This window comes from Salmo salar, chromosome 13 (assembly GCF_965601325.2).
Source record: "Salmo salar chromosome 13, fSalSal1, whole genome shotgun sequence".
Classification (NCBI taxonomy): domain Eukaryota; kingdom Metazoa; phylum Chordata; class Actinopteri; order Salmoniformes; family Salmonidae; genus Salmo; species Salmo salar.
Window position 1 is genome coordinate 40,389,190 of NC_138303.1, and position 26,242 is coordinate 40,415,431.

General features: G+C 43.1%; 1 protein-coding gene across 19 annotated transcripts in view; it reads right to left on the minus strand.

The window, feature by feature from the left end:
* LOC106567148 (basement membrane-specific heparan sulfate proteoglycan core protein) overlaps positions 1-26,242 on the minus strand; it is a 162,648-nt gene that overhangs the window by 28,204 nt on the left and 108,202 nt on the right. For 17 of the 19 annotated variants that reach the window (XM_082960077.1, XM_082960085.1, XM_082960082.1 and 14 more), the window contains 14 exons: positions 18,044-18,224; positions 14,482-14,541; positions 12,362-12,484; positions 11,501-11,707; positions 7,479-7,621; positions 7,155-7,232; positions 5,102-5,237; positions 4,688-4,848; positions 4,416-4,551; positions 3,836-3,979; positions 2,219-2,353; positions 1,857-2,038; positions 1,369-1,564; positions 920-1,099 (listed from right to left, as the gene is read on the minus strand). In XM_082960077.1, coding sequence (XP_082816203.1) covers positions 920-1,099; positions 1,369-1,564; positions 1,857-2,038; positions 2,219-2,353; positions 3,836-3,979; positions 4,416-4,551; positions 4,688-4,848; positions 5,102-5,237; positions 7,155-7,232; positions 7,479-7,621; positions 11,501-11,707; positions 12,362-12,484; positions 14,482-14,541; positions 18,044-18,224 — 2,062 coding nt within the window. The remainder of the gene's footprint in view (positions 1-919; positions 1,100-1,368; positions 1,565-1,856; positions 2,039-2,218; positions 2,354-3,835; positions 3,980-4,415; positions 4,552-4,687; positions 4,849-5,101; positions 5,238-7,154; positions 7,233-7,478; positions 7,622-11,500; positions 11,708-12,361; positions 12,485-14,481; positions 14,542-18,043; positions 18,225-26,242) is intronic. The other 2 variants (XM_082960079.1, XM_082960081.1) reach the window with 2 other exon arrangements.

Genomic DNA, 26,242 nt, shown 5'->3' on the forward strand with positions numbered 1-26,242 from the left:
TTTTATTTTTATTGGCCAGTCTGAGATATGGCTTTTTCTTTGCAACTCTGCCTAGAAGGCCAGCATCCCGGAGTCGCCTCTTCACTGTTGACGTTGAGACTGGTGTTTTGCGGGTACTATTTAATGAAGCTGCTAGTTGAGGACTTGTGAGGCATATGTTTCTCAAAATAGACACTCTAATGTACTTCTCCTCTTGCTCAGTTGTGCACCGGGGCCTCCATTCCTCTTTCTATTCTGGTTAGAGCCAGTTTGCGCTGTTCTGTGAAGGGAGTAGTACACAGCGTTGTACGAGATCTTCAGTTTCTTGGCAATTTCTCGCATGGAATAGCCTTCATTTCTCAGAACAAGAATAGACTGACTAGTTTCAGAAGAAAGTTATTTGTTTCTGGCCATTTTGAGCATGTAATTGAACCTACAAATGCTGATGCTCCAGCTACTCAACTAGTCTAAAGGACAGTTTTATTGCTTCCTTAATCAGGACAACAGTTTTCAGCTATGCTAACATAATTGCAAAAGGGTTTTCTAATGATCAATTAGCCTTTTAAAATGATAAACTTGGATTGGCTAACACAACGTTTCATTGGTACACAGGAGTGATGGTTGCTGATAATGGGCCTCTATATGCCTATGTAGATATTCCATTAAACATCAGCCGTTTCCAGCTACAATAGTAATTTACAACATTAACAATGTCTACACTGTACTTTTGATCAATTTGATGTTATTTTAATGGACAACAAATGGACATTAAACAAGGACATTTCTAAGTGACCCCAGACTTTTGAAAGGTTGTGTAAGTGTATCCATATTTATCTCCATAGTGTTTCTGTACAGACTGGGAACTTGCTTTCAATGATGAAACCAATCTATCGCTCATGATTAGCTGGCCAGACCAGCGTGCACAGATTTTGAGACTCACTCTCCACGTCCAGCATGATGGTGACTTCGGTGGTGCCCATGTTGTTGGTGGCGTTACAGATGTACTCTCCAGCGTCTGCCCGGCCAACACTGGGCAGGATCAGCGTGTTGTCCACTACCTTATGTCTCCAGGGGAGAGGGGCACGCAGCTTAGACCACGTGATCTTAGGGACAGGGAAGCCTGAAGAGTTGATTTTGAAAACACAATGAATATCAGCGTGTGAAAAGGACTTGTACGGTCAATTATTTGTCATGCCAATTCTATGCTCTTAGCAAAGATGAGGTGACTATAACATCCATTTCCTCTCAGCTCTCATTTGCATAATATCATTTTACTTAAAAGTATTCTCTGTACTATCAAGTATCAGTACAAACAATACAACAAGTATTCTGTTCTCAGTTCTCTTTGCTATAGTACTCATTTGTGTAATTTAAAGGTGGATTAGTTACCGTGAGCGTCACATCTCAGTGTGGTGCTCTGTCCCTCCACCACCACCATGAGGGGATCGGGCACAGAGGCACGGGGCGTGACGGGCACCTGGGCAGCCCCCTCCACGATCACCTCCACCCTGGTCTCTGTGGTGCCCTCGTCGTTGCGGGCTGTGCACACGTAGGTACCACTGTCCTCTGGACGGGCCACTAGGACCTGCGGAAGGGGAACACCGTTACCGGGTCTGCCCAGCGAATAAATAGCACACCCTGTCATTTAGTTCAGCGCGAAAATGAATGATATCCAAATACTAGGGCAGGTTACCCAGATACAGATTAAGCCTAGTCTTACACCAAGAAGCACTTTGAATTGAGAACCTAGGATTAAACTTCATCTGGGTTTAGGAAAACAGCCTTTAATCTTCCATGTACAGCACAAAAGCTCAGAAACAATGACTTGGAGGTTTCATAGGAAGTTGAGGATCAGGAACACAAATGCAGTATACTACCTGCATGACGGCGTTGGACTCCATGGGCACAGGGCTGCTAAGCATGGTGTTGCGGGCGCTGTCCAGTCTGTGCCATGTGACAGATGGGCGTGGCTCCCCGGAAGCCTGGCACTCCAGGTTAATGGGTTCACCCATCCTGACTCGCACGGGCCCCTGAGGGGTGACGGTCGCTACAGGAGACTCTGGAAGGAAGGATGACATCATCAGGACGAACAACCATTTGGTCACTCTGTTGCCACCGCAATTACTAATTACTAAGGGGGTCGTAACAGAGGGCAGATGCTCACAATGAACCACATCAGAAACATCAACACCATATGTGTGTGTGTGTGTGTGTGTGTGTGTGTCTGTGTGTGCCATACCTCTGATGATCAGAGAGACGATACTCTGGGTGATTCCAAACAGGTTGGTAGCCACACAGTTGTAGGTGCCCTGGTTGCTAGGGCGGGCGTCAGCGATGGTGATGACAGTGCCGTAATGGCCAACCTTCACATTGTCTACAGAATTAAAGGTTTCATGTGGAATCTTTTAGTCTGTCAAGTACATCTCTGACAAGCAGCAACTTTGTGTGTTTGATTAAAAACATAGCTAAATATGAAGGAAATGTAACTGGATACCGACTATATTATAGTACTATATATTATTGTAGATATTGCAGGTAGTTTGCTTGTGTGGATAATGACATGATTCTGACATCTGAAATGAATATTACTAAATGCAGTGGTGTAAGGTACTTAAGTAAAAATACATTAAAGTACCACTTAAGTAGTTTTTTGGGGTATCTGTACTTTTTATAAGTTTGACAACTTTTACTTCACTACATTCCTAAAGAAAATAATGTACTTTTTACTCCATGCATTTTCCCTGACACCCAAAAGTATTCGTTATACAGTATTTTGAATGCTTAGCAGGACAGGAAAATTGTCCAATACATCCCTGGTCATCCCTACTGCCTTTGATCTTGCGGACTCACTAAAGGGAAAGAGGGAAACCTAGTCGGTTGTACAACTGAATGCATTCAACTGAAATGTGTCTTCCGCATTTAACCCAACCCCTCTGAATCAGAGAGGTGCGGGGAGCTGCCATAATCGACATCCATGTCTTAGGCGCCGGGGAACAGTGGGTTAACTGCCTTGCTCAAGGGCAGAACAACAGATTTTTACCTTGTAAAAAGCTCAGGGATTCGATCCAGCAACCTTTCGGGTTACTGGCCCAATGCTCTAACCACTAGGCCACATGCTTCGTTTGTAAATTATGTCTTGCTATCCGTAAAAAAAAAAAACATGAAAATTGCGCAGTCTGGTTTGCTTAATATGAGAAATGTTGATACTTAAGTGTATTTTGCAATTTCATTTACTTTTGATACTTAAGTATATTTAAAACCAAATACTTTTAGACTTTTACTCAAGTAGTATTTTTCTGGGTGACTTTTACTTTTACTTGAATCCTTTTCTACTAAGGTATCTTTACTTTTACCCAAGTATGAAAATTGGGTACTTTTTCCACCACTGACTAAATGCCTTTCTGCAAAAGTCGTATGGAATTGGGGCCTCCCGAGTGGCGCAGCAGTCTAAGCAGTGCTTGAAGTGTCACTAAAGACCCAGGTTCGATCCCAGGCTGTGTTGCAGCTGGCCGCGACCGGGAGACCCATGAGAGGCGGCGCAGGGGATGTCCTTGTCCCATCACGCTCTAGTGACTCCTTGTGGCAGGCCGGGCGCACGCACGCTGACTTCGGTCGCCAGCTGTACGACAGTACGGTGTTTCCTCCGACACATTGGTGCGGCTGGCTTCCGGGTTAAGCGAGCAGTGTGTCAAGAAGCAGTGTGGCTTGGCAGGGTCGTGTTTCGTAGGACGCACGGCTCTCGACCTTCGCCTCTCCTGAGTCTGTACCGGAGTTGCAGCGATTGGACAAGACTAACTACCAATTGGGGAGAAAAGGGGTAAAAGTAATTCATTGAACTGAATGGGAGGGGCCTCACCAGGAAGGGGCTGGTTGTTGGATAGTTTCCACTCCAGCCGTATGGGCTCTGCTCCACCGTTGACTCTGCACTTGAAGCTGGCTGACTCTCCCTGTCGCAACGCTGCACTGTGGGGCTCAATGGAGATGATGGGGGTCTGCAGACCTACTCCAGGAAACACATACCATTACAACAGGAGAACATTTCCTCTACTCACTCCAGTTCACTTTGGTTCTAATCCTACAACATTTACCAGACTACTGTAAGTACCAGATCATGATACTATAGTTCTAGAGCCTCCACGGGAAGCAAATACAGAACATGAGAAACTAGAAACCCAGGAAGGTTTGAACCAGGATGAGATCACAGTGTGGAATAGAAAAACATACTCTCTGAGGTCACTTTAGGGAGGGTTGGAAAACAAACAACTGGAAAAGTATCACCGTACCTGACGAAAGGCCACTAAATAAAGTTCTCTAGAAAAACAGAAACTGTATATGCCTCTGGCTGCGTCACCGTCATCCCTGGTGATATCAGTGGGGAGGATAGTTTCATTGTTAAGTCAGTGTACTGTCACAGAGAGAATGGCTTAGTGACTTACGAGAGGAGGTGGCAGTCACTGAGACAGAGACTGAGGCCTGACGGATAGGAGTACCAGGCCCTCTCTCCACAAGACAGATATACTTCCCAGAGTCATCTGGACTGGCAGAGAGGATACGCAGCTTGGTGCCCAGAACCTCACACACACACACACACACACACACACACACACACACACACACACACACACAGAGTACATATGACTGACTATTCAGCTGAAATAAACAGAACAAATCTTTATGACATTAACAATTAGCTTGTGTGTATTCCAACCTGGTGATTGGCGGACAGGCGTCCACTTTCCCTCCTCCAGGTGACAGCAGGTGGGGGGTTACCAGGGACAAAACAGTTGAGGTCCAGGCTCTGTCCCTCCTGGACCTCTGCTATGGAGGGCTGGATGGTGATGGCTGATGAGATGGTGTCTCCTCCGATTGCTACACAGCAACAAACGCAGGATACAGACATTTACTAGTTAGTTACTGTCAAGTTATATTACTGTCAACACACAGCAGTACTCCTCAGGGGTAGGTTGACCTGGGTCGTGTCCAGTAGGGCGAAAACGTTTTGAAACAGAATGAATCAGTACTATCTGAACTTGTCCACTAAAATACAGCAGTTTATATATATTGTTGCACAGCATTTTAAAATGTGTACCCTACTGAAAACGATCCAAGTGCGACCTCTCACCTTTATTGACGGTGACCTCGATGCGAGCCTCTGAGGATCCGATGGAGTTGGTGCCCACACACAAGTAGGTGCCAGAGTCAGACGACTTGATGTTAGGGATTAGCAAGGTGCCAATGTCTGTGCGCTCCATACTGGCCTAGAGAGGACATGGCAACGAGCAAGAAGAGGGATAAAGACTATGTCACAATGGCCTTAGACACGAAGGACTACTGTGGTATGAACTACATGACAATGATAATGTCTCTACCCAAATCCAATAGACAAACACCATACAGACACAGTAGATGACTTACCTTTAGAGAAACACCTACTCTATAAACATTGGATTTCACAGACCACAAATGGTGCAAACAGACATACTTGACATGATTTTTAATCAATGAGGCAATTCCAACAAAATCACATAGCAGGTGGATCTTCAGCATATATATATATATATACCATTGCTATATGGTTGTGCTTTGTAACAATGTTTGTGTTATGATAATCATTAAAAAGGCGTTTCAGGTATTGCTGTGCTTTGCATGAAAGAAAACAAAAATCAAACCAGTTGGTTGGTTGTTGAGAATAGTAATGTTAAGTTTCATCAACATTACTATGATGATTTTACAGTTAAAAATGTTGAATTGACAACAAATAATGATCACTATTGAAATAGTTACCAATGACATACAGTAGACATCTTTGACACTAGTTAGTAGTAGACTACAGTAGGTATAGTAGTATGTTTTGTAGTCCATAGTAGTATGTTTTTGGATACTTTTGTACACTTAAAATAATCGTTGTTGAAATGATTCAGTACTATAATGACAGGAATGGGAAACTGTTAGGGAATTAAGATATATGACATAGGCCTTTGAGCCAATGGTTTCATCACAGGCAATACAAAGCTTCTCTATCCATGTATGAAATCACTGGAAATGCATTACAGATGTTTACTAATACTTACAACATCATCAACCCTATGCCTTCATTTCTAAATGAATCCCATTGTTCAACAACCAAACACAATGGTAAGACAGCGTGATCCTCTTTTCTAATGGGGAAATAATCAGTCTGTGTATGGTCATGTCAAATTGAGTCCCTAAACAACTACTTTACACTTAACTATAATGGACAGTAGGGTGGACCTTGTCAATATTTAAAACCTTATAAAACATCAGCGTGTAAAATGGACCAGTGTTATGGCTGAGAATACACAGTAGTACACCTAAAGAGAATTTAATGGGGTGTGTCTAGAGAGAATTTAAAGGGGTGTTTCTAGATGGAGAATTTAATGGGGTGTCTAGGTAGAGAATTTAAAGGGGTGTGTCAGGGCTGGGCTGGGTGGATTACAGTATCTGGGAGGTGGTGGTGGTGGTGTGGCATCCATCCGTGGACAAAGCTGCTTAGCTCTGGCCTAGTCAACCGTGAGGGCCAGGCTAAAGTGAGCAGAGGCCGTGGCGGGCCTGGCTCAATGTGTGTCTGAACCCATTCACAAGTTTTCAAAGCAAGCCATTTGCGAGAGCACACAGAATTTCTGCGTGGCCGCACGTCAGAGCCCGAGTCCCCCTGGGAAAAGCTGACACAACGCTGAAGCTCTCTGAGGCAGAACAAAGCCCAGGGCCTCGGGTGGCAGGGGGGGGGCAGGACCTGGCACGAGGAAGCAATGTCCCAAATACCTAGCTATGCCCTGGGGCCTGGGCGTGTACTTAGAGGAATACTAATAATAATATGAACAGAATGGAGGGGATCAATGGTTTGTTTAGGACAAACAAATGTCAGGGATGATATGATCATGTGGACAAATTTGAAAATGGAGGACGATGGATGGATGTAACACTTATAAGACAAAAACGACAACTAAACCATGACATACGTATCATGGAGGCTTTGTGAGAAGCTATTTGCTTGTAGTGAATTAATGGTGGTTACCGTGTGTGATGATGAATCAAAGAAACGTTTGACCATGCTTTTAGTAGACAGTGTGTTGAAGCAAGGTCAGTAGAGAACAACAGGTGGGAAGTAAGAGATGAGACAGACAGACATAGAGACAGAGGACAGATGGACAGACCTGCAGCTCCTTAATACGTCTCTGTAACACATCGAGACTGTTGCTTTTAAACTGTTGGAAACCGTGAGAAGGAATGGCCTGAGCAAAACGTCAAGAAAAAAGGGTGGGAATAAAAAAAGGGAAGAAGGAAACACAAGAAGGAAAAAACGATTTGTCAAAATACTATACACCAGAATTCACTTTTTCACCAACACAACCCACAGTGAGATACCAGCACCAGATATTATATACAATACATAATAGTTACTCTTCAGATCAGGATATATCCCAACCACATCCTGAGTCCCAGGCAGAAAGTATCAGGTAGAAAGGACCTGTGTTTACCTGCGGGGAGAGTTGTCCTTCCTGTTTCTTCCAGGTGAGTCCTGGGCTGGGCCTGCCTCCAGCCCTGCAGTACAGCCTCAGAGTCTCCCCCTCATTGATGTCCACCCTCTGGGGGCTCACCTGCACGTGGGGCAGGCTGGCACCTGAAGCATTCAAGCACACAGGAAGGAAACAGGAGATGACCAAATGAGTACCCAACAAGACTGGTAGACAATATGGGTCGGATTCAGAGTATTCTCAAGTAACAATACCACCCTATGAACCTGTGACATTGGCCTGCTGTTGATGTTGAGACGCACTGTGTATGTAGGGCAGGGGTTCCCAAACTTTTTTGCTTCCTGACCCAAAACATACACACAAAGACAAAGTAAAAAGTAGATTCATAATCTCTTCTTCAAAACATTCAACTGAATGTAGATTTGAGTATGGTCTTTAGTGACCAATTTTAAGAAATTGACCCCATAATTATGAAATTAGTTGTGCAGGGTTTTTTTCTGGATCAAAATGGGGCTTAGATGGTGAGCGTGAGATATGGTGCAGAAATGGGCTGAATACTGTCTGGGCCCTGGGCAAGACAATTTGAGGCGCTCATCTTGGCAGCGGAGAGACAATTGTGCAGTTTTAAAGCTAATTTCCTGCAAATCTACACATTTTGCCATGGAGCTGAAAGAACATTTTGCAATTTTAAAGCCAATTTCCTGTAGTTCTATACATTTTGCCATGGAGCTGGGAGAAAAATGTTAAGTTTTAAGCTAATTTCCTGCAATTCTACACATTCTGGCATGACTAATGCTGTGTTGTTATGCTCAAACATTATAACAAAATCAATGGGGGACTGATTGTCTAGCTTTTATTTTGGTGACTGTAAATTCTAAAAGATTGTAGTCTATTATTAAAAATATATACAGTACCTGTCAAAAGTTTGGACACACTGACTCATTCAAGGTTTTTTTAAATGTTTTTTTTAAAACTATTTTCTACATTGTAGAATAATAGAGAAGACATCGAAACTATGAAATAACACATATGGAGTCATGTAGTAACCCAAAAAGTGTTAAACAAATCAAAATATATTTTAGATTCTTCAAAGTAGCCACCCTTTGCCTTGATGACAGCTTTGCACACTCTTGGCAATCTCTCAACCAGCTTCACCTGGAATGCTTTTCCAACAGTCTTGAAGGAGTTCCCACATATGCTGAGCACTTGTTGGCTAGTTTTCCTTCACTCTGCGGTCCAACTCATCCCAAACCCTTTCAATTGGGTTCAGGTCAACATCACCGAAAGAGTCAATGGCGCCAAGGAGATGGCTGCCGTTTTACGATACCGTAACCAATTGTGCTATTGTGTATGTTTTTTCGCGTTATTTGTAAGTTATTTTGTACATAATGTTTTTGCCACTGTGTCTTATGACCGAAAAGAGCTTCTAGATATCAGGACAGCAATTACTCACCCAATACTGGAGGAATACTTTTTCTTCAACGAGTCGGATGGGAAGAATTTACTTCAGACGCCTGACAAGGTCCTCGTAATTCGCAGGAGAAAGAGACAGAGATATCGTGGACGAAGATCCGGGTGCCTTGTTAGGATCCGTCACCAAGAGAGTAATCTAACTTTACCATCGGTCCTATTAGCCAACGTACAATCAATCGATAATTAAATAGACAAACTAATATCACGTAGATCCTACCAACGGGACATTAAAAACAGTAATATCTTATGTTTCACCGAGTCGTGGCTGAACGATGACATGAATAACATACAGCGGGTGGGTTTTAAGCTTTTTCGGCAGGATAGAACAGCGGCCTCTGGTAAGACAAGGGGTGGCGGTCTATGTATATGTGTAAACAACAGCTGTTGCACGAAATCTAAGGAAGTCTCAAGATTTAGCTCGCCTGAGGTAGAGTATCTCACGATAAGCTGTAGACCACACTATTTACCAAGAGAGTTTTCATTAGCATTTTTCATAGTTGTCTACATACCACCACAAACCGATGCTGGCACTAAGACCGCACTCAATGAGCTGTATACGGCCATAAGTAAACATGACTTTAATGGGGACTTTAATGCAGGAAAACTCAAATCCGTTTTACCAAATTTCTACTAGCATGTTAAATGCCTTTACTCCACACACAGATGTGTACAAAGCTCTCATTTGGCAAATCTGACCAAAATTATATCCTCCTGATTCCTGCTTACAAACAAAAACTAAAGCAGGAAGCACCAGTGACTCTCAGGGGTGCGTGCTCAGTCCCCTCAGTCCCTTTTCCGTCAATCAAATTTAATCAATCAAATGGATTTATAAAGCCCTTCTTACATCAGCTGATGTCACAAAGTGCTGTACAGAAACCAGCCTAAAACCCCAAACAGCAAGCAATGGCTACATGGCCAGGCACGACTCCAACACCATCATTACGTTTGCCAATGACACAAGTGGTAGGCCTGATCACCGACAACGACGAGACAGCCTATAGGGAGGAGGTCAGAGATCTGGCCGTGTGGTGCCAGGACAACAACCTCTCCCTCAGCGTGATCAAGACAAAGGAGATGATTGTGGACTACAGGAAAAAGAGGATCAAACATGCCCCCATTCTCATCGACAGGGCTGTAGTGGAGCAGGTTGAGAGCTTGGTGTCCACATCACCAACAAACTAACATGGTCCAAGCACATCAAGACAGTCTTGAAGAGGGCACAACAAAACCTATTCCCCCTCAGGAGACTGAAAGAATTTGGCATGGGTCCTCAGATCCTCAAAAGGTTCTACAGCTGCAACATCGAGAGCATCCTGACTAGTTGTATCACTGCCTGGTACGGCAACTGTTCGGCCTCCGACCGCAAGGCACTACAGAGGGTAGTGCGTACGGCCCAATACATCACTGGGGCCAAGCTACCACTATAGCAGGCTGTGTCAGAGGCAGGCCCTAAAAACTGTCAAAGACTCCAGCCACCCTAGTCATAGACTGTTCTCTGTTACCGCACGGCAAGCGGTACCGGAGCGCCAAGTCTAGTTCCCGACGGTGCCCCCGCACATTGACTCTGTACCGGTACCCCCTGTATATAGCCTCGCTATTGTTCTTTTACTGCTGCTTTTAAATGTTTATTATTATTTTCCCATCTATTTATCATCTCTTTTTTTATATATTATTTTTTACAGTTTTTATATATTTTGTTTATATTTTATTTTTGTGTTTTTTTATATACACTACCATTTAAAAGTTGGCATGGAAGGCGCGTGGAATTGGCATATTGACTGCAGGACTGTCAACCAGAGCTGTTGTCAGAGAATTTAATGTTAATTTCTCTACCATAAGCAGCCTGCAACATTGTTTTAAAAAATTTGGCAGCACTTCCAACCAGCCTCACAACCGCAGACCATGTGTAACCACCCCAGCCCAGGACCTCCACGACCGGTATCTTCACCTGCGGGATGGTCTGAGACAAGCCACCCGGACAGCTGATGAAACTGTGGGTTTGCACAGCATATGTGGGAACTAATTTTTTGCACAAAGGTCAGAAATTGTCTCAGGGAAACTCATCTACATGCTCGTTGTCCTCACCACATCTTGACCTGACTGCAGTTGAGCGTCGTAACCTACTTCAGTGGGCAAACGCTCACCTTCGATTGTCACTGGCGTAACCTACTTCAGATGATAGACAGCGTGTATGGAATGCGTGTACGACAGCGTGTTCCAGTTCCCGCCATTATCCAGCAACTTTGCACAGCCATTTAAAACGAGTGGGACAACATTCAACAGGCCACAATCAACAACCTGATCAACTCTATGTGAAGGAGATGTGTCGCACTGCATGAGGCAAATGGTGGTCAGACCAGATACTGACTGGTTTTCTGATCCACGCCCCTACTTTAAAAAAATAAATCTGTATTCCCAGTCATGTGAAATCCATAGATTAGGGCCTAATGAATTTATTTCAACTGACTGATTTCCTTATATAAACTCTATCTCAGTAAAATCTTTGAAATTGTTGCATGTTGCGTTTTATATTTTGGCATCCCGCAACCCACCTTGACCCCTGCTGTGACCCACAAGTGGGTCCCGACCCACAGTTTGGGAACCACTGACGTGGAGGACAGCCCGTGATGTGTGTTCTCCGTGGGTGTTGAGGGCCTTGCAGATGTACTCCCCCCCATTCTCCCTCCCCACAGCAGGGATGGTCAGGACCCCTCCACGGACCACAGCATTGGGGCTCATCCTATTACTGGGACCTCCACCTAGAAACACATAGATTTCATGTTCCCCTTTTGTCAGTAATGAAATTATACAGTGTGAATAAACATTAAGAACACCTTCCTAATATTGAGTTGTCCCCCCCCCCCCAGAACAGCGTTCTACAGGGATGCTGGCCCATGTTGACTCCAGTGCTTCCCACAGTTGTGTCAAGTTGGCCGGATGTGTTTTGGGTGTTGGACCATTATTGATACACATGGGAAACTGTTGAGAGTGAAAAACCCAGCAACGTGGCAGTTCTTGCGCCTGGGCCAGTGCCTTTGAACAAGGTGCAACTACCATACCTCGTACAAAGGCACTTAAATATTTTGTCTTGCCCATCCATCCTCTGAATGGCACACATGTCTCAATTCTCTCAAGGTTTAAAAATCTTTCTTGAAACTGTCTCCTTCCCTTCATCTATTCTACTCTGATTGATGTGGATTTAACACGTGACATCGATAAGGGATCATAGATTTCACCTGGTCAGTCTATACCACTAGCAGGTGTTCTTAATGTTTCATACCCTCAGTGTATACTTCCAAAACTTCAAGACTAAGCCAGCATAAACTGTATTGATAAAGAACAAGACAATACAGTTCGTGCGGGCCTAGTTAATGCTATACGTTTTCCACTGGCTATAGCCAGGCCTTCCTTACCTATCCATTCGATGGCAGGGGTAGGGTTGCCAGTCACAGTACAGTGGAACTCAGCATGGCCTCCTTGCTGGATGGTCAGGACAGAGGGAGTGACAGTAGCCACTGGCTGGGCCCCCTCGCGAGCTACAATAAGACAGAGAACAGTTCAGCATAACTCAGAAATAGACAGCCCGCAAAATACGGGACATTAGTGTTCACAAAGGGCAGGAAGGGGCTTTTCTGTAGGAAGGAGCTTTGTTTACAGTCAACACTTTACAGCTACTGCATGAGATGAGAAATTATGTCACACTTGATCAACAAACACTTACCTCATCCTTTTGTATAATAAATGGTAGCAATAAAGAATATATTCATGGCTACCAGACCGGAACTTGACAGCATGAAGGGACTTTAGTCAGAGTGCTTTTTTGGCTGTACTGAACTTCAGTGAGGCTGTGTCCTGACTCACTCAGGCCAAGACTGTGTCTGTGTGCAAATGCTTATGATGGAAGGCAGAGAGAGGGTGGCGGGACGAAGCCGAGTACGTGGTCTACGTCCATGCCCCTTGGCCTCTGTGCAGCCGATGCAGATGAAAGGTGGCAGGCTGGCCTTGGCAGGGCACACGGTTCTCTGGGCACAGCTCTCTGTGCCAGCTTGACTGGACACTGAGCCCCAGCCACATTCAATCCCATCTGATCCCAGGGCGTCAGAGCAAAAGAAATCCCCCTTTCAGCAGCCTGGGAGGACCATGAGGCTATTTATGCTCTGAGATAAGCCCTGGTCTGGGTCTTACTGATCTGACAGACACAGACACTAAAAGGCCAATATTTCATCATCTATGTTTTCTATGAGGATGGGCCCTGACTGTGGTGAGCCTCAACAATGAGACATGGAAATACTGGGGAACAAAGTATACAATGATATATAATAAGGTTACAGAGGGATGATTGAATCTTAGGGCTTGACTTTGATGAAGACTTATACAGTTGAGTGACCTGCGTGTGAACTTTGCAAAGTTCTCTAGTCTATTCTACAGATTCCTAAAAGCTTTTCCAAACCTGCCGTTTCCTTACAATATCACTTCTGTAAATGGGTGGTGTGACAGTTGGAGGATGATGTCTGTAGGTAGCTTCCAGAGGGAGATGAGGTGAACAATGAAGATGATGAGAGGAATTCTCCACCCTCCAGTGAGCTAACAGCCATGATGGTGGATATGATGTGGTGTACTAGGCACAGCATGATGTTTGAAGCACATTATGGAAGCTATTCCAGACCAGTGTGTGTCCCTGTGTGGGACTGGCAAGCAGACTGCAGATAGGGTGAGTGTGGGTGGGGTCTCCTCTGTGTTGAGTGTTGATTGGAAGACAACAAGCTAAGTGCATCTACATAGAATGGGGAAATAAGAACATTCTAGAATGTCTTATTGAGTATGTAACGTTCCCTCTAAATACTTCAGATACTTGAGGTTATAAGGTAAAGATACAGATCTGATCTCGGTCAGAAGAATGTAGTAAAATGTGCAACACTTGTCGCATACTAGCGTTGCGTTAAAAATGTGAGTGTGAATTATTGTGCAAATGGAAAACTTGAGGGGACCTGAGATTAAGTGCATGAGGAACTTTGTGGGTGGACTCAACCTTTGTGAGGAGCTTCCCACATAAATGAGCATGCACCTGCACCTATGAACCCATACCATAGGAGCCAGACAAGGCCTAGTAATGCTAATGTACAATCTATTATGTACTGTAATAACTAAAGTATATGATGTCAAGAGTATTATCAACGTATGTTATCATAAAGATAATATATATGTAAAGACATTTGTTATCAGGAATATTGTCTGTTCAAAGGCTATACGTTTGAGGAGACGAAATGCAGAGGCAGCTTCGACTTGCATTTCGGCATTTCAATTAAGACCTTGGAAGATGCATTCTTCCCTATGATAGTCCAGTTAACCGTATAACCTTATGTGAAGTGTAAACTGTATGCAATCCCTGTGGTTGATTGTACATGGACATTACCAGACCACCATTTCCATGCTGAGGACGGCGGTAGATGAATGCATGCGTGACCGAGAGAGTGAGAAGCCCTCCAGGGGTGAGGTGGAGGTGGAGAGGTGTGGCCATGCCATGCCCACTTACGCTTTCCATGTCCTTCCAACATTTCATAGGTCGTGTAAAACATCTGAGTCTGTGAGGCCTCTGGAAATGGGGGGGAGGGAGAAGGAAGGGACAGGACAGGCAAACTGACAGGTGAGTCTCCGGGTCAACGGTGGAACACTGGCATTGGAATCGTCATCCAATGCTCCTCCCACTGAGCCTGTGGCCCAATTATTCCCCAGAATACTGTGGTCCATCCAAGTACTGCCTGGTATTTCTTGTGCCAGTGATTTTCCAAAAAGCACAAGACACAACAATACAACAGCAGAATGATCGGCAAGGAACATAACAGAACTTGAATGCAATAGGTACCAAATCCCCATCATGCATTTTAAGTATTCAAACAGCTTCTCCAATTCAGATTGAGAACTGAATGAGGAACAACAACTAGGTATTGAGGACACTAGCCCCTTTCTTCAAAGAAAAATGTGCATTTTCGAGGATTGTCCATTTAGACACGTGCAAAAACTAATCTGATTGAGCCAGTACTACACATGCAGACCAAGGAGTCAGGTAGCTTTTTCATGATGATCAGAGATGGTGCTATTGCATTCATAGTTGTATGTATTCACAATCATCACACACTTACCTTTGGATGAATTTAGGTGAGTAATTGTATGCTTTCTGAGAGATTTCTGAGGTTCTGTGAATGTTGGGTAGGATATAAACCATATCACCTTGGAGATTGTGTTATTGCATTCATATTACATACAGGAAGGGGGAAAGGGGGATACCTAGTCAGTTGCACAACTGAATGCATTCAACCGAAATGTGTCTTCCACGATGCTATATAAAACATATTGCTGCTATGAACTATGGTCATTTGCTGGTGTAACAGTGAATATGTCTACTCAGAGAGATTCAAAATCATCTAGTTACAGGTATACGTCACAAACACATTGGACAAGAACACAACAATAAGGTATGGCAGAACACAAGACAACAAGCATACAGATATTAGAGAGCCACATTTACGAAACATGCATGTTAGCAGTCATACAATGAGTCGTATCTGGTGCCTTGTACACTGAGGGTGGTAATATCTTCTGATCCATTGAAGTCTCACTCTGCATGACTCAGTGTCATATCTTCAGTCGATTATCATTCATTTAATCAACTGATATTTTTCACAAACATTTTCACAGTTAAGATTTTTAAAAACACATTGTGATATTTGTATATTACAACAGTATCCGTTAGGTATTACAAATACATTTCAAATCAGTACATAGTATACTGTACAGTAAAATGTCTTTGAAACAGCATCTTTGGTTATCCTGACAGATTCTGTCTATCGGCACACCAGTGAGATTTGAATTGGCATATTTCTGCCACCGAATCGATCTATTTTTCTCATAGTAAGATACTGTGTAAATATATTTTTTTATTATTTTTTTGTTTGTTGACGAGACACATTTCAAACATAAAGAAATGTATGCACTGACAAAACATTTTTTACAAACTTTTTTTATCTGTTGTCAAAATAAATGTAAACTGTGTTTTTATCATGCAAGTAAACGCATGAATACAGCGTAAAATCAAGTACTAACCAATCATCTTTCCCTATCTATGTATCTTGCTGTTTATGTAACATTTCTCAAATTTGATTATACAGTCAAAATATACTATGCTTGGATAACATATTGGTATAAAAAAATCTATTATAATTCTTTTTACTGTGCCCCTGATTTATAAATGTTGAATAAAATGTTAAACCGCAACACAAATGAAATGCAACAAGTGTGACATACGCAAGCAAGTAAGTTGATTTGTGACAGCATTGAAATCAAACTAGTCTCAATAATCTTTCAAAAGTCAAATCTTGAACACATTTTCTTGGAGCCAGATTTACACATACTGGATAGTATGATGCAAAACAAGAAGCCTTACTTACTATTGACAATGCAATGCCTTGGAACCTCTTAATAGTCAGATCCATATAACAGATAATGAAAGCAGCGGGAAACAGATATACTACTAACCTAAAGTTCAACCACAGGTTCTTTACCTGCTGCAAGGTTGATAGCACCATTTTCAACATTAACATTCATCAAAACAATCCGGAAAGGAACAAAGGGTCAGATTTTTATACAGTGTGTGGTTGTTCTTTCCCTGTATGATCATCACGTCACACTCGAGGGAGGATTGAGATTGGGATCGTGATGGGGCTTCTATACAGTACTGTATGTCACCGGGATGATTGACTGAAGTCCTCTTTGAATGTCAGCCCGAGTCAGTGTCACTAAGCACCCATCTTGTCATCCATATACCTCATCAACCACTACAGCTCAAGGAGAAACCACCACCTTCCCAGCCAGGGTTGCAGAGTTCAGGAAAGACACCGAATAACCAACACCCTGCTAGTAAGAAAATTGAAGTGGCACAAACTAGTGTACAAGTGGCTAAAAAGTTACCAAACCACCACCATCGTACACACAGTGAAGACAGCAACAGCTTAAGATCAGAGAGAAGATGTCACCGATGGCAACAGAGACCAAAGGATTGATAAGTCATCACTGAGTATTAAACCAAGAAGCAACTTGAAAATAAATCAAATATATGCCACTGGACAAGACAACCTTCTTTGGTATATCCATTGGGGGTGGTAAGACGACAGTTCATAGTAACTAAAACTACTAGAAACTCTTGATTGGGCAATATCTTGGGCTTTGGTAGCATTGAGGTCTACTGTGTGCTATGACGTCTTAGAAAAACCACACACATATTGTATCTTAAACTGATGGACCTTTTGATTATTTTATCATTAGTATATCCACAAGCGGTATATTGCTCATGGACCAGCGATAGGTTCTGACTTCTAAACTTGAAATATTGTTAATCATCAGGTATCCTAGGGAAAGGAGAAAGGGCCACGGTCTGGTTTCTACACCAGAAGTGAATGGTTATCTGTAGGAGGAATGTAATGGTTGAGGTCACTGATAAGGGTCGAGAGCTGTGAGGTCAGGTCAGGTCACATTCAGGGAGAAGGAACAGATTATTACCCGCATCACATAACTTTATGACTAGCAATAAAAATGTCATGTTTATAGGGAAGTTGGAGACTTCACCCAAATTGGGGTATATATACTTGTGCTGGTGGGAACATGTTTTTTCTCTGTTCAGCTGTCTGACCCTTTGATTGATTAAACTTAGTTTAAGCTTTACTAATTGTCCGTGAGTTTTTAGAACCTAACACCAGTAAAGATTGTACACATAGTAAGACGGTCAGGCCATTATTAGAAAGACAGAGACAGGTAGCATAGAGAGAGATTGGAAGGGTTTAAAGTGAGAGGTTATCTGAGTTCAGGAAGTGGGGGGCTGGGAGCGGGAGTGACAGGGGTTATGCTGTTTGCCAGAAGTGCCAGACAGATAAACACATTCAACACAGTGCATGATATAAGGGGGACAGAGGCAAAGCAAAAGGAAGGCGGGGCATGCACCATTCAAGGAGGGCTAAGGGGAGGAACTCAAAGAAATAGAGCTTGTAGGGTGGTATAGAGGCTGATGGCTAACAGCATGATGGCGCCTGTCTGGGATCACGAACCTGGCACGTAGAGGACGGCAGTGCCTTCGTCCATGGCAAACATGTTGGAGCCTGTACACATGTATATGCCAGCGTCCTCAGGCAGGACGTTCTGGATGGTCAGGATGCCGTTGAAGTCCATGGCTCTGTTGGGTAGCTTGCCGTTACCCTGCCGGGTCCACACCAGGGTGTAGGCTGGAGACTGGGAGGGGACAGATGGGTACAAGATGTGAAGTAAACACAAATAAGAGAGAAAGAAATGCAACAGGCTGGCCAGTAAGAGGGGAACAATTGTGCTTAATGTGACGTAGCAGTCGGACGTGTGTTTTGTCGTGTCCCGTCCTGTCCCGTGTATATATCGTTTTCTTCGTATATAGAGTTGAAGTCGGAAGTTTATATACGCCGTTGTCAAACACATTAAAACTCTTTTTACTTTTTTTACAATTCCTGACATTTAATCCTAGTAAGAATTCCCTGTCTTTGGTCAGTTAGGATCACTACTTTATTTTAAGAATGTGAAATGTCAGAATAACAGTAGAGAGAATTATTCATTTCAGCTTTTATTTCTTTCATCACATTCCCAGTGGGTCAGAAGTTTACATACATTCAATTAGTATTTGGTAGCATTGCCTTTAAATTGTTTAACTTGGGTCAAACGTTTCGGGTAGCCTTCCCACAATAAGTTGGGTGAATTTTGGCCCATTCCTCCTGACAGAGCTGGTGTAACTGAGTCAGGTTTGTAGGCCTCCTTGCTCACACATGCTTTTTCAGTTCTGTCCACAAATTTTCTATAGGATTGAGGTCAAGGCTTTGTGATGGAGACTCCAATACCTTGACTTTGTTGTCCTTAAGCCATTTTGCCACAACTTTGGAAGTATGCTTGGGGTCATTGTCCATTTGGAAGACTCATTTGCGACCAAGCTTTAACTTCCTGACTGATGTCTTGAGATGTTGCTTCAATATATCCACATAATTTCCATCCTCATGATGCCATCTATTTTGAGAAGTGCACCAGTCCCTCCTGCAGCAAATCACCTCCACAACATGATGCTGCCACCCCCGTGCTTCACGGTTGAGATGGTGTTCTTCGGCTTGCAAGCCTCCCCCTTTTTCCTCCAAACATAACGATGGCCATTATGGCCAAACAGTTCTGTTTTTGTTTCATCAGACCAGAGGACATTTCTCCAAAAAGTATGATCTTTGTCCCCATGTGCAGTTCCAAACCGTAGTCTGGCTTTTTTATGGCGGTTTTGGAGCAGTGGCTTCTTGCTTGCTAAGCGGCCTTTCAGGTTATGTCAATATAGGACTCGTTTTACTGTGGATATAAACTCAGAAAAAAAAGAAATGTCCCTTTTTCAGGACCCTGTCTTTCAAAGATAATTCGTAAAAATCCAAATAACTTCACAGATCTTCATTGTAAAGGGTTTAAACACTGTTTCCCATGCTTGTTCAATGAACCATAAACAATTAATGAACACAATTAATGGTCATTAAGACACTAACAGCTTACAGACAGTAAAAAATTAAGGTCACAGTTATGAAAACTTAGGACACTAAAGAGGCCTTTCTACTGACTCTGAAAAACACCAAAAGAAAGAGGCCCAGGGTCCCTGCTCATCTGCGTGAACGTGATTTAAGCATGCTGCAAGGAGGCAGGAGGCCTGCAAATGTGGCCAGGGCAATAAATTCCAATGTCCGTACTGTGAGACGCCTAAGACAGCGCTACAGGGAAACAGGACGGACAGCTGATCGTCCTCACAGTGGCAGACCACGTATAACAACACCTGCAAAGGATCGGTACATCCAAACATCACACCTGCGGGACAGGAACAGGATGGCAACAACTGCCCGAGTTACACCAGGAACGCATAATCCCTCCATCAGTGTTCAGACTGTCCGCAATAGGCTGAGAGAGGCTGAACTGAGGGCTTGTAGGCCTGTTGTAAGGCAGGTCCTTACCAGACATCACCGGCAACAATGTCGCATATGGGCACAAACCCACCGTCGCTAGACCAGACAGGACAGGCAAAAAGTGCTCTTTTACCCTCGAGTCGCGGTTTTGTCTCATCAGGGGTGATGGTCGGATTCGCATTTATCGTCGAAGGAATGAGTGTTACACCGAGGCCTGTACTCTGGAGCGGGATCGATTTGGAGGTGGAGGGTCCGTCATGGTCTGGGGCAGTGTGTCACAGCATCATCGGACTGAGCTTGTTGTCATTGTAGGCAAGCTCAATGCTGTGCGTTACAGGGAAGACATCCTCCCCCTCATGTGTTACCCTTCCTGCAGACTCATCCTGACATGACCCTCCAGCATGACAATGCCACCAGCCATACTGCTCGTTCTGTGCGTGATTTCCTGCAAGACAGGAATGTCAGTGTTCTGCCATGGCCAGTGAAGAGCCTGGATCGCAATCCCATTGAGCATGTCTGGGAAATCTACGATAATTGAGAATTTCAATAAGCATTTCTCTACGGCTGGCCATGCTTTCCACCTGGCTACCCCTACCCTTGCCAACAGCTCAGCACCCCCTGCAGCAACTTGCCCAAGCCTCCCCACCCCCACTTCACCTTTACCCAAATCAAATCGGGAACTGTTATTACTAGCCTGTTCAACCTCCCTTTCGTATTGTCTAAGATCCCCAAAGATTGGAAAGCTGCCGCGGTCATCCCCCTCTTCAAAGGGGTAGACACTCTAGACCCAAACTGTTATAGACCTATATCCATCCTGCCCTGCCTTTCTAAAATCTTTGAAAGCCAAGTTAACAAACAGATCCCACCATTTCGAATCCCACCGTACCTACTCCAATATGCAATCTGGTTTCCGAGCTGGTCATGGGTGCACCTCAGCCACGCTCAAGGTCCTAAACGATATCATAACCACCATCGATAAAAGACAGTACTGTAGAGCCGTTTTCATCAACCTGGCCAAGGCTTTCGACTCTGTCAATCCCCGCATTCTAATCGGCAGACTCAATAGCCTTGGCTTCTCAAATGACTGCCTCGCCTGGTTCACCAACTATTTCTCAGATAGAGTTTAGTGTGTTAAATCGGAGGGCCTGTTGTCCGGACCTCTAGCAGTCTCTATGGGGGTGCCACAGGGTTCAATTCTCAGGCCGACTGTTTTCTCTGTATTTGTCGCTCTTGCTGCTGGTGATTCTCTGATCCACCTCTACGCAGACGACACCATTCTGTATACATCTGGCCCTTCTTTGGACACTGTGTTAACAAACCTCCAAATGAGCTTCAATGCCATACAACACTCCTTCCGTGGCCTCAAACTGCTTTTAAATGCTAGTAAAACGAAATGCATGCTCTTCAACCGATTGCTGCCCACACCCGCTACTAGCATCACTACTCTGGATGGTTCTGACCTAGAATGTGGACAACTACAAATACCTAGGTGTCTGGTTAGACTGTAAACTCTCCTTCCAGACTCACATTAAGCATATCCAATCCAAAATTAAATGTAGAATCGGCATCCTATTTCGCAGCAAAGCCTCCTTCACTCATGCTGCCAAACATACCCTCGTAAAACGGACTATCCTGCCGACTTCGGCGATGTCATTTACAAAATTGCCTCCAACACTACTCAGCAAACTGGATGTAGTCTATCACAGTGCCATCCGTTTTGTCACCAAAGCCCCATATACTACCCACCACTGCGACCTGTATGCTCTCGTTGGCTGGCCCTCACTACATATTCGTCGCCAAACCCACTGGCTGCCGGTCATCTGTAAGTCTTTGCTGGGTAAAGCCCTGCCTTATCTCAGCTCACTGGTCACCATAGCAACACCCACCCATAGCACACGCTCCAGCAGATATATTTCACTGGTCATCCCCAAAGCCAACACTTCCTTTGGACGCCTTTCCTTCCAGTTCTCTGCTGCCAATGACTGGAACGAATTGCAAAAATCACAGAAGCTGGAGACATATCTCCCTCTCTAAATTTAAGCATCAGCTGTCAGAGCAGCTTACCGATCACTGTACTTGTACACAGCCAATCTGTAAATAGCACGCCCAACTACTTCATCCCCATACTGTTATTTATCCTCTTGATCTTTTGCACCCCAGTATCTCTACTTGCACATCATCATCTGCACATCTATCACTCCAGTGTTAATGCAAAATTGTAATTATTTAGCCTCTATGGCCTATTTATTGCCTTACCTCCTTACTCTTCTGCATTTGCACACACTGTACATAGATTTTTCTATTGTGTTATTTGACTGTACATTTGTTTATGTGTAACTCTGTGTTGTTGTTTTTGTCGCACTGCTTTGCTTTATCTTGGCCAGGTCGCAGTTATAAATAAGAACTTGTTCTCAACTGGCCTATCTGGTTAAATAAAGATGAAATTAAATAAAAATTGTTTAATATTACGGTATATGGTAAACAAAGGTGTTGTCAATTATAACCCGTTTCAGGAAGCTAGGTGGTATTTCGCACGTCACTACTTCACAGGAGAGGCAATTGAATGTCTTTTTGGCAGAATTGCCTTCTGCAACGTGAACTTTCATGTGCCTTAACAAACTTGTATTCCATCTGTAAATACTAATAAAATTGTTAAATTATGACCCTAGTTGGTTAACCTGTTTGGGCTAGGGGGCAGTATTGAGAATTTTGGAAAAAATATGTGCCCATTTTTAACTGCCTCCTACACCAACTCAGAAGCTAGAATATGCATATTATTGTTCAGGTTTGGATAGAAAACACCCTAAAGTTTCTAAAACTGTTTGAATGGTGTCTGTGAGTATAACAGAACTCCTATGGCAGGCAAAAACCTGACAAGGTTTCATGCAGGAAGTGGCCTGTTTGACAAGGAGTCGTGCGTCTTGCATCTGTTTATTGAAGAGTAAGGATCTTAGCTGTAACGTGACAATTCCCAGGGCTCCAATAGGCTCTCAGGACCCGGGAAAATCATGAAGGTTGACGAGGCAGCCTCAGGCTGAAACAGATTATCACCTTATCCAAGTGTCCCATTAGGTGATTAGCCCCCGTGGAGTATTTTAATTCGGCTGTTTAGTTTATTGCAGATTCCCGGTCGGAATATTATCGCTTTTCTACGAGATAAATGGAATAAAAATTGGTTTTAAACAGCGGTTGACATGCTTCGAAGTACGGTAATGGAATATTTAGACATTTTTTGTCACGCCATGCGCGCGACCGTGGATTACCATTCGTATAGTGTCTAGAACGCACGAACAAAACGACGCTATTTGGATATAACTATGGATTATTTGGGACCAAACCTACATTTGTTATTGAAGTAGAAGTCCTGGGCGTGCATTCTGACGAAGAACAGGAAAGGTAAGAACATTTTTCTTATAGGAAATGTTATTATGGTGAAGGCTAATCTTGCCGGGTGTCTAAATAGCTAGCCGTGATGGCTGGGCTATGTACTTAGAATATTGCAAAATGTGCTTCATCCGAAAAGCTATTTTAAAATCGGACATATCGAGTGCATAGAGGAGTAATGTATCTATAATTCTTAAAATAATTGTTATGCTTTTTGTGAACGTTTATCGTGAGTAATTTAGTAAACTGTTAGTAAATTCCCCGGAAGTTTGCGGGGGGTATGCTTTTTCTGAACGTCACATGCTAATGTAAAAAGCTGTTTTTTGATATAAATATGAACTTGATTGAACAGACATGCATGTATTGTATAACATAATGTCCTAGGTGTGTCATCTGATGAAGATCATAAAAGGTTAGTGCTGCAATTAGCTGTGGTTTGGGTTTTGGTGACATTATATGCTAGCTTGAAAAATGGGTGTCTGATTATTTCTGGCTGGGCACTCTCCTGACATCATCTAATGTTTTGCTTTCGTTGTAAAGCCTTTTTGAAATCGGACAGTGTGGTTAGATAAACGAGAGTCTTGTCTTTAAATAGCTGTAAAATAGTCATATGTTTGAGAAATTGAAGTAATAGTATTTCAAACGATTCAAAAATCGCGCCACTGGATTAGACTGGCTGTTACGTAGGTGGGACGAATTCGTCCCGCCTAGCCCATAGAGGTTAAGCCATAGAAAAAGACAGGAACCTTTCTGCAGGCTATGATTGGCTGAGATAATGGATGGGCTGGACATGCCGGGAGATGAGTTTGGATTGGTCTGCCATGTAGCATGCTTCTGTCTATAACATGAGCTGCACAGTATGTGTTGATAGTCCTTTCTACCACTGCGTTTTTGAAAGATATAACATTAGCCATCGAGAACTACAAACGTTTTGCTACTTTTCTTAAAACTTGTTTGGGATAGGGGGCAGTATTTTGATGTCCGGATGAAAAGCATGCCCAATGTAAACTGCCTGTTACTCAGGCCCAGAAGCTAGGATATGCATATAATTGGTAGATTTGGATAGAAAACACTCTAAAGCTTCTAAAACTGTTAAAATAATATCTGTGAGTATAACAGAACTGATATGGCAGGCGAAACCCCAAGGACAAACCATCAACAACAACAAAAAGATTCAGCTTACCTCTATTTTCAACGGCTATCACTTTTATTATAAGGCAAAGTCCTCCAAGATTGCAGTTCCTAGGGCTTCCACTAGATGTCAACATTCTTCAGAAAGAGCTTCAGGCTGGTATTTGGAAAAATGAGCCAGAAATAGTTTTTCTAGGTGGCTCCCATTTTGGCTCTAGTGTTTCCAAGCTCGTAGAAGAGAGCACGTTCTTTGGTGTTTTTCTCCGGTAAAGACAATAACGATTCTCTGTCTTAAATGTTATCGTTTATTTACGTATTAGGGTACCTAAGGTTTGATTATAAACGTTGTTTGACTTGTTTGGAAAAGTTTATTAGTAACATTTGGGATTCATTTTGTATGCATTTTGATGGAGGGAAACTGGGTGGATTATTGACTGAAGCACGCCAGCTAAATTGAGTTTTTAAGGATATAAAGAAGGACATTATCGAACAAAAGGACCATTTGTGATGTAACTGGGACCTTTTGGAGTGCCAACAGAAGAAGATCATCAAAGGTAAGGCTTTTATTATATCGCTATTTCTGACTTTCGTGTCGCACCTACCTGGTTGAAATATGTTTTCAATGGTTTTGTATGCAGGGCACTGTCCTCAGATAATCGCATGGTTTGCTTTTGCCGTAAAGCCTTTTTGAAATCTGACATGGCGGCTGGATTAACAAGAAGTTAAGCTTTATTTTGATGTATTACACTTGTGATTTTATGAAAGTTAAATATTTATAATACTGTAGTTTGAATTTCGCGCTCTGCAATTTCACCGGATGTTGTCGAGGTGTCCCACTAGCGGCACACCTTTCCCAAAGTTAACAACATTGATGCCCTGAATTTAGCAGGTGCTATCGACAGATCAGTTGGAAAAAGTTGTGATGGGCTACTTTCTGCACGCGCCACAGTCAGTGTGAACTGGAGTGACTTGACACAACATTGGCCAAACAAGATGTAGCTACAAACAAAACGGAGGCGTGACGTGTTCATCCATGTATACAGGTAAGAGTCTAGCTACATTTTCAGATATTAAACGTTTCTAATTTGGTCAGAAAATCGTTTTCATTGCAAGTTAAAGCATACTGTTCGCTAGCTAGCGAACGTTAGATTGTTGGCTCGCTAGCTAACGTTACTAGTATGATCTGTGTAGTAATATTATAAGAATCAGAAATGCATTGCTAGATATAGCCTAATGTTAACTAGTTAACATTGAACCTAGCTGGATAGCTTTAGGTACCTGCAGATTCATACTACAGCTATGACAATGTTTGTATTGGTAGTCGTATGAGTTGGGATTATGCCAGTTCATTGTTAAGCTAGCTAGCTAGCTAACTACATGTCTAAACAAAAGACTCCACTTCGGCCGGATTATTACATGATCCATCAAATTAGCCAGATGTGTTTGTCTGGGGGTGATTACAGCCATCTATTGTATTTCATGAACATGTGTACATGTCTAGACAATAGTGACCCACTTAGCTAGATGTGGCTGAGGAGTGGTTATAGCATTTCTTTCACACGACCCATCAATTTAGACAAGTGTGTCAGGTAAGCATAATCTAATAATCATTTAATATTTTTATCTGGACATTTTTCGGGTTTTTGATATTGCAAATAACCATTTCACTGTACAGTTTACACCTTCTGTATCCCGTGCGTGTGACAAATAAACTTGATATAGCGTGTGTTTACCAGAGATGATAATGTGAAGAACACCATGACCTGCACCAAAGTCAGATTAGGATATAGACCA